The 13124-nt window shown below is 42.7% G+C and overlaps 1 protein-coding gene across 1 annotated transcript in view; it reads left to right on the top strand.

Annotated features, from left to right (window-relative positions):
* Window positions 1-13124, top strand: part of ABI3BP (ABI family member 3 binding protein) — a 286567-nt gene that overhangs the window by 81327 nt on the left and 192116 nt on the right. Inside the window, exons 5-7 of the mRNA XM_034767801.1 lie at window positions 6417-6598; window positions 10957-10985; window positions 12257-12454. Of these exons, the coding sequence (XP_034623692.1) occupies window positions 6417-6598; window positions 10957-10985; window positions 12257-12454 (409 nt within the window). The remainder of the gene's footprint in view (window positions 1-6416; window positions 6599-10956; window positions 10986-12256; window positions 12455-13124) is intronic.

The raw sequence follows: 13124 nt of genomic DNA, 5'->3' as shown, positions 1-13124 counted from the left end.
GCTCTGCTCCTCCCCTGACTCTTCGGCTCTGTTTAAGAGCCGAGCTGCCCGAGCGCTATGGGCTTCGGGCAGCCCCCTTGCCTCCGGACCCTGCGCCCCCAGCCGGCCCCTTCTCCTCCCGGGCTCAGCGGCGCAGGGTCCGGAGGCAAGGGGGCTGCCTGAAGCCCATAGCGCTCGGGCAGCTCGGCTCTTAAACAGAGCCGAAGAGTCAGGGGAGGAGCAGAGCCGCCATTTTCCGGACATGTTCGGCTTTTTGGCAGTTCCTCCCAGACGGGGGTTTGAGTGCCGAAAAGCCGGACATGTCCGGGAAAAAGAGGGCGTATGGTAACCCTATGCAAAGCTTGTATTGGCAGAGGCAAAAGTGGGTCTCTAGATAAAAGGAACATATTTCAGACCACTTGGATGTATAGCATGCGCTCTTTTGAAATGCTCGCTACTCACAGTCATTTTATGTATTAGGTATATAAAGACTGGGACTAAGCTAAGTATTTCATAATAGAGGCCTCAGTCTCCAGTGCTTTGCATCTTGTGGAGTCATTCACATTCTGTGTTCATTGAGTAATAAAGAACTGTAAAATGCCTTTTAATCACAATGGAAATGTTTTACACTCTCTTTTCACAGGTGTAAATGACTCCACAGTTTGCAAGGCAGAGGACAATCAGGCTCAAGAGATTTTCTTTGAATGAAGAAGTGGTTTTTGCCCTCTTTTTTTTTTTTCCTTTCTTTTTCTCTTTTACTACCTTCAATGGGTGTTGTGTGCATTTTTCCCACAGCTGATATCACCCTGCTGATGGGAATTTTCAAGAATGATCACTTCCTGGATTTTTAATCATCTATGTATAGGAAGCCCATTTTGAGTAACCTCAGTTATTAAATCAAGATTGGATGTTTTTTCCAAAGATACGTTCTAGTTCAAAAGGAATTATTTTGGGGGAGTTCTATGGCTTGTGTTATACTGGAGGTCGGATTAGATGATCACAGTGATCCTTTTTGGCCTTGACGACTATGTACCTGGCTAACATGCTGCTGCTTGCTCTTAGGCTGTGTGTTTCTTTACCCTGCTCATTTTCCCGGTGAGCTCTGTGCATCATCAAGCTGTCAACTGACTGCGACAATACTTCTCTTCTGCTTACAGCTTCTGTATTTTGGACTGTTGTGGTGGCTGGGCTTTTTAGGTGCCTGGTTTAGTTGTTCTCTCATGGAATGGAATATCTGTGTAGGTGGAGGGTGAAATGCCTCTACCTTGCCCCCTGCCTTCCCAGGGATCTGTTGAAGTACCCTATTTAGGTGAAGCCCGTGACCTGGGAAAATACTGTCTATGAGAGGTTCATTATTATGGGGCATCAGAAGTGCCATCATGGACTCAGGTGGAATACAAAATGAATGAACCCTGAGATGTTTTAAGCACTGTTGACTGCAACAGAAATGGATTTTCTGGACACAAAATACAGTTTTTAATGATAAAATGCAACCTCCAAAAATGAAAAACTTATCCCAGAGTTGTGAATCTAGCAACTGTGGGCAGGCAAATATAGACAGATTTTTAAACAGTAACAAACGTGCTCTGAAATAAACTCCCACCTAGTATGTCTCTTTTTGAAAGCCCTGATTAAGGGGATAGGGGATGTCTTCTTGATGATTACAAATAAAACCAGACTTTGCAACAGTGGTTGAAGTCTTATGTTCATATCTTATAGGTTCAGACAGAGAAGAGTCAAGAATTTGTGACAGCTACAGTAATGTTTTGCTTGAATTATCCATTGCTGATTGCTTTGTATCGGGGACAGCAGTTTGTGTTCTCTTACATACACCCACCCCCAAGGGCTGATGTGAGGCTTTACCCTGAGAAATACAGTGGTGTGCCGGTAGTTAAGTTTGCTGCATATACTTAGCTGTTAAATACTGATAACTTCCTACTTTTTTCCTTTTTTCAAAATGATTTACTGATTTGCCTTCTCTCCACCCCAATTCATCTCAGAGTCTTTTATTTTGAAGGGAGGAGGGAATTTCAATAGGGATGTATTTAAAATACAAACCCAAAATTCTTACTATTGGGGATGAGGGGAAGTATGTGTGTGGGGGGGGGAGGGGGAATGGCGTACTGCAAAAGAGTCAGTATTATATTTCTCTATGCATGTATTACCTACTCTTTGGCCCATTGTTCCTCCTTAAGGGATAGGAATAACTTGTGGGGTGTTGGGGCTGTATATAGGGAGCAATGCGTCATCTGTGTGGCTGCACAGGTGTATGTGCATGTGCGTGTGTGTGTGTGCACGCACTCCAAACACACTTTCCTGTGGATACCCCCCCATTTCACCCCCTCATCCTATCAATTCCTCTGGACCCAGTGCTTAATTTGTGCCAGGGCTTACCAGGGCTAAGCCCCAGCACCTCTAGGCTTGGCAGTTTATAGCTCTGGCACCTCTGAGCTTGCTGCATCAGTTATGAATGTAAAAAAAATGGTTTGAGCCCTGGCACCTAATCGCTTGAGCCCCAGCACTTCTTTCGTTACAAATTAAGCATGTGGTTCTGCAGTGTGGTCTCCCCGTATCTTTCCAAACAGACAAAATCTGGGTTGTCAACTTCGGTTGGAAATTCCAATGCAAAACCTGTAGGTTTTCTCTATGCATATGTGTATATCAGTGGCACAAGGAAATTCTAGACATTAAAATTGTCTAATTTTATTGCACATGTGCCTTTTAATTGTGGCTGCTGATTGCCTGATTTTAGCTAAAACAAAAAAAATTGTTGAGGGAGGGGTAAAAAAATGAAGGAAAGAAATGAAAATGATAATTAAATCTTTGATACTGGGGCTGCCATCTCTATCCTGTCGGTGTTAGGGGATAATTTAAGCAGCAAGGGTTCCTGGGTGAAGAGCACAGGACCAACAGAGATGGAGAAAAGTGGGAAATTCTTTCCACCATTCTAAGAAAGTTTCTGCTGCTGCAAGGGAGCAGTGATTGTGCCTGGTAGTTCCTTTGAAGCCACCCTATTAATCTGTCTGCTACTCTCTCCAATTCGGATGGCTGATTTCATGAACAGCATATGTGAAAAGGAAGTCCCCAGGCCACAAGAACAGCAGATGGCAGTGGTGGCCTTCTTTGTCAACCGATTTCTTAAGTTAAACACTAGGGACTGGTGAGGGACAGTTATTTCAACCCTCTCTGGCAGTGACTCCCCTCCCTTTACTTTTAAACACATTGGACCAAAATACATGTGAGGCAGTCAAGTCAGTGTACCAATTAGTAATCTCCTCCCCTCTGGTGAGTTAACTTGCTGTGTGTTCTGTCTGTACCGTTAAAGGAAGAAAGAATGGTCCAATGGTTGGAATGCTACCATACGACTGGGTTCAGTTCCCTGTTCTTCTACTGACTTCCAGTGTGACCTTGGGCAAGTCACTTAGTCTCTCTATGGCCCATCTGCAAAATGAGGATAGTAGCACTTCCCTACTTCACAGAGGATAGGGTGACCAGATGGATGTCCCAATTTTTTAGGGACAGTCCTGATATTTGGGGCTTTTTCTTATATAGGCTCCTATTCTCCCCCTCCCCCCGATTTTTCACACTTGCTATCCGGTCACCCTATGCGAGGATAAATGTTAAAGATTGTGAGGTGTTCAGATACTGTGGTGATGGGGAACATATGAGTACCATAGATAGCTACTAGTGTTTTAAATTTTCTGAAGATGAAAATAGCATTGGATCCATAAACTAGCGTGGGAGTAAAAGACAGCAAATGAGTTGCAGGGAATAGAAAATAAATATCACTAGGTCTTCCTAAAATTTGAAAATACATAAACAATTATACTTTATCCTTACTGTTTTTTATTCAGGGATTTCAAAATGCTGTGCAAACATAAATTAAATGTCTCAGCCCAATATGAAGTGTTATAGCTAAGGCTACGATTTTAATATGATGGTCACAGAAAGCATGGATTTAAATTAAGTCTGTGAAATCTTGAAAGTGGTTTGGAGACCGAGCCCATCCAGCACTCACCCCACAGCTGCATGTCTCGTCCCGTGAGGCTGGGCCCAGCTCCTCACTGCAGGCACTGTGACCTAGCACCAGTCGGGTTAGGCACGTCCATCCCTCTTCAGGGTGGACGTGAATAATACTGTATCCAGATGAGAGTGCAAGAGGAATTTAGGAGAATTTAAGAATTTGAATTTGATGAGGATCTGGGATTTCCCCTCTTGTCTAACAAAAAGTGTCAAGGTATCTAATAACCACAAGCAGTCATGATCTTGTTTGTACAACAAATAGGAATACATTTTAGTTGCTAAACTTGTCAGTGAAGTGTATCTAACTCTTACCCCTATCATGAATCCTGCTCACAATTTGCCATCCTGTAGACTAGTGCTTCTCAAAGTCGGGCTGCCGCTTGTTCAGGAAAAGCCCCTGGCAGTCCGGGCCAGTTTGTTTACCTGCCGCGTCCGCAGGTTCGGCCAATCGCGGCTCCCACTGGCCGCGGTTCGCTGCTCCAGGCCAACGGGGGCTGCGGGAAGCGGCGCGGGACAAGGGATGTGCTAGCCGCCCTTCCCGCAGCCCCCATTGGCCTGGAGTGGCGAACCGTGGCCAGTAGGAGCTGTGATCGGCCAAACCTGCGGATGCGGCAGGTAAACAAACCGGCCCGGGCCGCCAGGGGCTTTACCTGAACAAGCGGTGGACTGGCTTTGAGAAGCACTGCTGTAGACAGGAAACTAGCTGGCAGTTTGCAAAGGTTTGCAATATGACATGCCATCAGGAGACCTAAATTCCCAAGCCCATTTAAATCTGTTGAAAAAATATTAAGTGTGCAGGTTAAACGCACAGAAAAAGTCAACCCAGCTCCTTAAAGTTGTGAAAGGAAACTTCACAAAGCTGTGAACTGCAACTTGCCTTTGTGTGTATTTTAGTAGTGAAGTAGAACGTTCACTGGGTTCAGCAGCCATCTTTTACAACAATCCTAGCTCCAACCACTCTGCTGTAAAATTGGTACGGGTGGGTTCATGCCTTGGCTATATTATGTTAGGCCTGTGAAATAAAGTTAACCAGGATATAATTACTTTAGACCTTTGCAGTAGATTAAAGAGTAATTTGTATTGTTTTCCTAAGGCTCCTTTCTTCCTGTGATCTCCCTCCCACCTTTCTTCATACACAATTTATGGATCAAACCTCCTTAATTAAATAAAAAATCAGATCTGTCTTTTTTTTTTCTTTTTTTTACTTTTAGTGATTTCTGAGTGATTCTTTGGCATGTAGGGAAAATATTTTTAATATGTCCTTAAGTTCCTTCTGAAGTCATTTTTCAAGTGAAGAAAAATACCACTGGACAGAATGTATGCCTTTCCTGTTGATGAAAATGTTAGATGAGGAAATTAAACTTATTTATTTATGGTATGTCTAACAAGTTTCAGCAGTACTTCAGTTAAAATGCTGCCAAATATCGTTGCATTCCCCCACCAAACTTGGCAGTAATGTAGTGTGTATATTAAATATGAGAAGCTATGCCAGGCCAGGTGAGTTTTGTTCCACATTTTTGATAGTTTATATTACGGTGACTCATACTCATTAACATCGCAGTCACCATTTTTCAGGATGGTGGATTGGGTCGGGGGGAATCTGGCAAATCCTACTGGAATATGTTTTTAATTTCAAAGTTCCTCCTACTTTCCTCCCTGCATACTAAATTTTAGACTGCAGAAGGTAATGCCTCAGTTTCCCCATTTGTAAAGTGTGTGCAATAATCTTGAACTTTACATTAAAGCTCTCTGAGATCCTTGGAAGAAAGATATGTAAGCCTAAAATATTATTTATTTACTATGCTTTATCTTTCTTAAAAATATAGGGTCAGATTCTCTGCTGCACTCAGGATCTTCTTGTGGGGGGAGAGGGATTGTGAGGAGTTGCTTGTGCCTCCCTGATTCCAGGGGCCAGTAGCGCACTAGCCCTCATTCTGGCATACTTTAGAGAGCACCACAGGGGCTGTATAAAGTAAGCCTGCTGGCTATGGCAACAAAGGGGCTTGTCCAAAAGTGGAGAATAGTTACGCACATTAACACTGTAGCTACGCTCACTCCTACTCCCAATGCACTCCCTCTGCTGGGAGTTGCAGGGTGCGGAGGGTGTTTACATAGAAAGTGGCTTAGCTGGCTCTACCCCAGCTTGGGAGATACAATGGCTTTCCCAGCATCTTTGTGCTGCTTTGGTGACTCAAAGGGGCTAGAAAAACAAGAGAACTGGCCTTTTGTATAGAAAATCTTTCCGGATTTTCAAGAAATTTCATACCACTTTCTCTAGAAACCCACAAGGAAAACCTTCTCTGATCCCAAATTATATAGATATATGAAAGAGCGGAAAACATTATTTTAAGAAAATATTCATTTGAATTGGTTTCCTCTTTGTGAAGAATAGTTCTGTCATTTTTGTTGAACAGATTTTATACAGTTCGCTACAGGGAAAAGGATAAAAACAAGAACTGGGGTTTTCAGCTTTGTCCAACTACGGAGACAGTGGTGGAGAATCTGAAGCCCAACACGCCTTATGAATTTGGAGTGAAAGACAACACAGAAGATGGGATTTGGAGCAAGATTTTCAATCATAAAACCATCCTATTTAGTAAGTACTTAGCAGTATTTCCTTGAACTTACAAATATCTAATTTGTCAGCAAACTTTCTTATATTCTTTTTAAGTAATCTATTATAGACCAGTTCGTTGGCATGTTGGGTAGTCGGTCATGTGAATAAATTCCAGCTCTATCTGTAGCATATTTTATAGGAATCTGTAAAACTTGAAATACTGCTTAAAAAGCTGTTACATACCTAATTGAAACATTTTCCATTCAAATTACAAACAACATAAAAACATGTTGCAAGTCACCATAACTGAAACCGTGATGGAACTGGAGCAATTTTAAGTATTGCCCATGTACGGCTGCACCGTTGGCTGGAGTCAGCCTTGCTCCGTATGCCATTAATGGGAATTTCACTATTTATTTCAGCTGGAGCAGGAGCAGTCTCCTAATCTGAGTATTTTCGTACTTCTTTATACTTATTGATTTCAAATTGGTAGTAAGTTGGGCAGGGACTGTGTTTTTGTTCTGTGTTTGTACAGTACCCAGTACAATGGGGTCCTGGTCTGTGACGGGGGCTGTTAGGCACTATTGCAGTACAAATATTAGTAGTAATAATAAAGTTGAATTCTGACTCACAAGTAGTTCTCCCTTCACAGAAACATCCTTTCAGTGCTCTGGTGAAAACTTACTCTGATTTGGCCAAATCAAGAGACTTTGCAAAGTGCACTTATGTATGTGCACTCATGCACTTTCTCTGGATCTCTCAAACGTATCTTTAGTCAGATTTTCATAGATGCAGCAAATTTTCTGATGAAAAAACACCAAGTCAAGAAATTCCCTAGCAGCTCTGTATCACTCTGATCTTGGAGTATTCCCCCAGGGTTAAATCTGCCCCTTTTGAGTCTCTTGTGACTCTGAACCAGTGTAAAAGGACTGTGGAGCATTCTGTGGAATCTGGCCTACTGCTTTCTCTGTAGGATCCCTGCTAAATTCAGTGCATAGGATGGATAGCACTCAGTAAATGGGGGAAGTAGTTCAATATTTCTTTTGATCTCCTTCATTTGATGGGTTGCAATATGACTTACTGCACACCATTCAAACCCTGAACACAAAGGGTTTTTTTTGTTTTGTTTTTTTTATTTCTTCATGGCTTTTCAATGGCTGTCACCACTGTAATGTTAAGACTCACAAACATTGGCTAAATTTATCTTTGCAATACCACTGTAAAGTAGGGAGTTGGTGTTATGCCTGTTTTATAGTCAACAACTGTCAAATAGTAATGACTCTCTGTTGACATGGGCAGGATTTGAGCCACCAACCTAGGATCCCAAATCTTATTTCACTGGACTATGCAAGTTCCCAACAAAAAGCACATCTGAGGGAAGTTTTCAAATAGATTTTTCTCTTTATTTGAATAAATCCCAGTTGATGAATAATTGCACAGCTGATTATATGAACATCTGTTGCACAATAGCTTTCATTTTATACTGGAAAAGAAAGCAAGTCAAATTCTGCACACACAAAAAAATATTTTTTTGCAAACATTTGTTTAAATAAACCACAGATTTGCTCTGCAGGTATTTACAGCCCCTTTTAATTCACTTTCCACAAACATTTATATAAGTGAATTTCTAATTCAAGTACTGTTTGTGTAAAGAGAGAGTGTCATGAACACTCGTGGAAATATGTACTCAGTATTTCTGTTTCAACTGGAAACAGGAAGAATAGAAAGCTTATTTATGTAAGATTTTTCAGTCCAATTTTTGGATGAGATTCAGAAAAACATTGGGCTTCAATTTCAAACTGTGGCCAAGTTAAAGCTTGGCATGGCTAAGGACAAGGAGGGGGAACTGCGGGGTGGCTTTCCACCCCCTAAAAGGCCCCCAGATTCTGGATGGGGACCGTACTGATTCAGCATAATTTAAAGCAGCTCCAGAAACTCTTCTAACTTACAGCAGCCTATCACAATCCTTATGGGTCACTGCAGCAGCCTATAGTAGTCCCATCTCTACAGCACTGGCTGTGAGGGGGAGCACGGGAAGGCCTTTCTTCTGTCTCTGCATCACCCTGGGAAACCCCCTATATCAAGGATATTCCCAGATGCCTGCTTCTACTGAATTTCTAAGGATCCCCAAACATTTTGGGATCTTTATTAATGAAAGAAAGGAGCTATGGGACAAATACTGAGAGATGCGTGAGCACCTTGATGCCAGTAGAAGTTCAGCATGATCAGTATCTGTCCCCAGTATCTCTAAAGACTCCACATTATAATGTCTGGAGTGCTGATATTTGCCCACCAATAGTATTTATTTAATTTGCTGTACTGTACATAGCACATATCTGAATGATGTTTGGGCAGCTTCCTTTTATAGCCACTGACCATTCCCTGTATGCAGGGAGAGACGGATGTTTGCACTTGGTTTCAGAGACCGATTTGGGACTGATTTGGGGGATTTTTTTATCAAAAGTTGTATTTGATTTAAGTTTTAGGGAAAGAAATCCTAACGTATACTCCATGGACTCCACTGTAGCAGCTAATCGTTGGGGAGTTGTCATTGCTGTTGCTCTCTGCAGTCTAGAACCCCATAATAGCAAGAAACCCAAGTCATTTAGGAGCCTGTAGGAGTGATGTGTTGAGTTAACTACTATCAAAACAAAACTCTGGGGACTAGATAACCCTTTGGGGGCACAGAAAAGTTAACTAGCCAAATCCAGTTTTCAATTCATAGTTGATGGTGGAAAAGGAATTGCAAGTGACCAATAGTTTTTTAAGTAAAGTTTATTAAAAACGATGACCATAGGTTATTTTTGTCAATACATTTGAAATCATGACTCAAATTACCATCAAGCAGTTTAAATAGTTAATGATCCAAATGTAAATTGAGTGAACATGTAATACATGTGAGATGATGTTTTTGGAAGAAGAAAGTTCTAATAAAAATACATTGCTTTGGAGATTATTAATAGCATAGTGTATTAGAAAAGACCTAGTAAAATGCAGTCCAAGGAAGAAAATTTGAACAAAAGAAGAAAGTAAACCACATAAAAATACCACTCATTCTGTTCACATACGGTGAGGTTTCCTGGGGGGAGGGATAGCTCAGTGGTTTGAGCATTGGCCTGCTAAACCCAGGGTTGTGAGTTCAATCCTTGAGGGGGCCACTTAGGGATCTGGGGCAAAAATCAGTACTTGGTCCTGCTAGTGAAGGCAGGGGGCTGGACTCGATGACCTTTCAAGGTCCCTTCCAGTTCTAGGAGATGGGATATCTCCATTAATTTAAATTTAAACAAAACAAACAAAGATCTAAATGTTTCATTTGACTATCAAAAAAGTTATTGTGGATCTAGTTTTCTACAGAAAATATCTGGAATTTGAAATCCCATGTTGTTTGGGGGTGGAGGGACAAAAAACAAATACTGTGCATATAATGTCCAACAGAAGTACAATTTCAGCAGAAACATTTGGACCATGAGATTGGTTATGGAGTTATTAATGAAAATGGGGCACGTGGCACCTGGGAACACAATCTCAATAAATATAAAAATTGCATGTACATTTTTTTAATTCCTGGAGATGACACATTTTATGAGGCACTGACAGAACATTTTGGTTCTTTATCAGGTCTTTTGTGACTAGATATCTGTGACCCCCTGTACTAGAATGTACATTATTTTTATATGTATTACAGTAACCCCTTGAGACTCCAGTTGAGATTGGGTCACCATTGTTCTAGATGCTATACAAACACAGAATGTCCCTGTCACAAATGCCTTGCATTCTAAATAGAAAAACCTGAGTAAAAGTTGTAGGGGAAACAGAGGCATAGAAGTAGGAAGTGGTGGAGCTTAGACTAGAAACCAGGTCTTCTGACTCCTGGTCAAGTGCCCTATACGCTAGACCATGCTGCCTGCAAATTTGAAGAGCTTGATATCAGTGGGAGTTGAGTGCTCAGCACTATTTAGGAGGCCCATGCATCTTGGAGGATCAGCCCCTGGCGGGGAGGGGGGGAACCTCTAGTTGGTGAATTGGTCAGTTTGTGCAGAAATTTCAAGTGCTAATTTCAAATCAGTTTAGTAATTAGCATAAGTGTACTTGAGTAGTGTCCCTCTGGGTGCTCCACTTCAGGTGCCTTTGATCAGAGATTTTCAGTAGCCATGCCTGTTTGTCCCACACATGCACTCTACACATTCTTGTGCCCCATAGGATGCATAGAGTAGTGTGGGGAAAATGCTTTCAGTTCCTTCTCAACTGCTTTCAGCCTGAGAGAGCGCGTCAAGTGTGCTTGCTTCACTTAGTTGAATGTAGGTTTTTTCCTTAGTTTTTCTTAGCTTAGTTTAGTTCTAGTATTTAATTTGGGGGATTGTTGTTAGTTTTCCCCTCTTTTTCTTTTCCTTCTTAAGGGGTTATTCTGGACCTTGACTCTTTTTGGGTATGCCAGTATCCCCAGGCTTAAAGCACTTTTTTTCAAGCTATCCCAGTCAGTGATGAACACTGTCGGTGTCTCCATTGCTTGGGAGACACCCGTATACCAGCCAACAGTAAGATCTGCTCTTCCTTCAAGAGTAGATCTCATAAAAACAGGGAAATAAAATGTAAATTGTTAATGATGGAGCTCTGAGAGCTCCCCTGTACATCGGCTTGTGAGCACACTTAGTGCCCTGTCTGCCTCAGGATCCTGGTCACCAAGAGCCTCAAGAGATACAGCTGCAGGTACCCTGGGTCTCAGTCACTGGAAAACCTTGATGGATACAGTGATACTGAGAGCCCTGTACAGTAAGACTGTGCATACCACAAAAGGAGCAAGATTGTTAGATCTCCTACTAAAATGTCTTGGTCACCAATTGAAACGAGGTTCCAGTGGGAAGACGGTTGAGGCTCTGAGTGATTATCGGTGAGATTGTCCAATATCGTGAGATTGTTAAAGGCTCTCTCTAAAAATCACTCTTCCACTAAGCTGGATTTGGTATTCAAGACTTCATCTGCATTGGGTGGTCATGTCTATTCTAGAAGACATTCCATGTTAAAGAATTCTGCACCATCAGACTCTTCAGTGGCTTCATTAGCTATAGCCATATCCCACACCACTACATTGGTACCGACTGAGTCAGAGTATGGACATTTGAAGAGTTCGGTGTCTGCAACACTACTGCATTCTAGACAGATCCCTACTTTGTTTCCCACATCTCTATAGGATTTTTCTCTGCTCCCACTCACATACCATGAGTACTGCAGGAGTTCAGATATTCAAGGGATCTTTTTGTGTCAGATGAGCTGGAGACTCCATTACTTATCAGTACCATACAATTATCCATACTGAAATCTTTTGGGTCACTGACTCCACAATTTTCATCTAGACTTCCTGCTTCACTGACATAGACCATCCAGGGTGAACAGTTATAACCTCCTTTGGAATATGTTGAGGTTGATTCTTCTGACTCACAAAGTTCAGTTTAGGGATCTCCCGTTACTCTGAGATATTACTCTTGTACTGAGATATTGATTGCTGGGAACAGATGATCTCAACCCCCATTTAGTTGGTATGACCAATGGTGAATGCCTCCTCCTGTGTCCTATGGGCCCCCACAGTGGCCTTATTGGGATCCCTGGGCCCTATATTACCAACAATCCTTAAGGGTACTGAATCCCTCTTGGAGGGAGCACAGACACATCGATTCTCCTAATCCTTCACTACCACCTCAGCAACATGAGCCATTAGAGGAGACCTTTGAGGAACAGGAGGCAAGAGCTGACAACGAGATAACACCTCTCACAAACATCTCTTCATCATCACCAGATGAGGCTGTACAGCCTCCACCACCTTCAGTGGCAGATGATTTTAGACAATTTCAGGAGCTGATGAAGTGTGTCGCTGATGCACTTCAGATTTGTCTAGAGGAGGTCTGGGATTTTCATCATAAGCTCCTGGACATTTTATATACAGTAACTCCTCATTTAACGTTTTAGTTATGTTCCTGAAAAATGCAACGTTAAGTGAAACGATGTTAAACGAATCCAATTTTCCCATAAGATTTAATGTAAATGCAGGGGGTTAGGTTCCAAGGAAATTTTTTTTGGGCAGACAAAAGGCGTTATATACTGTACAGTACTGTACTGTACTGTGGTGGGGAGGTGCCTCTGGCTTACCCCTGGGGCTCAGGGCTGGGGATGCAGGGTCTGGGAGGGAGTTAGGGTGTGGGAGGGTGCTCAGGGCTGGGGCAGGCAGGAGGTACAGAGCACTTACCTGGGGCAGCCCCTGTTTGGTGCAGGGGGTGTGCAAGTGGCTCTGCACAGCGCGGCACCGCCCCCACGGCCACAATTCTAGGAACCGCAATTTTGGGAGCTGCCTTCTCCCCCCACCCCCAGCAGGTAGGGCCACCCAAAACGCAGGGACTTTAGGGGCTGCAGGGCCCTGGGCTAAGGGGGCCTGCAGCTCTAAAGCCCCTTTCGGAATGCGGCCCTGTGAGCACGGGCCAGAGGACTCAGGAGGAGCAGAGGCAGCTGCACAGCCAGCAGCCAGAGAGAAGCAGCTTTGAAGGGGAAAGCGCTGCTTCTCTCCGGCTGCTGGCTG

This window comes from Trachemys scripta, chromosome 1 (genome assembly GCF_013100865.1).
Source record: "Trachemys scripta elegans isolate TJP31775 chromosome 1, CAS_Tse_1.0, whole genome shotgun sequence".
In the NCBI taxonomy this organism is placed as follows: Eukaryota; Metazoa; Chordata; order Testudines; family Emydidae; genus Trachemys; species Trachemys scripta.
The sequence above is the reverse complement of the archived record's forward strand: the minus strand, read 5'-3'. Positions and strand labels throughout refer to the sequence as shown.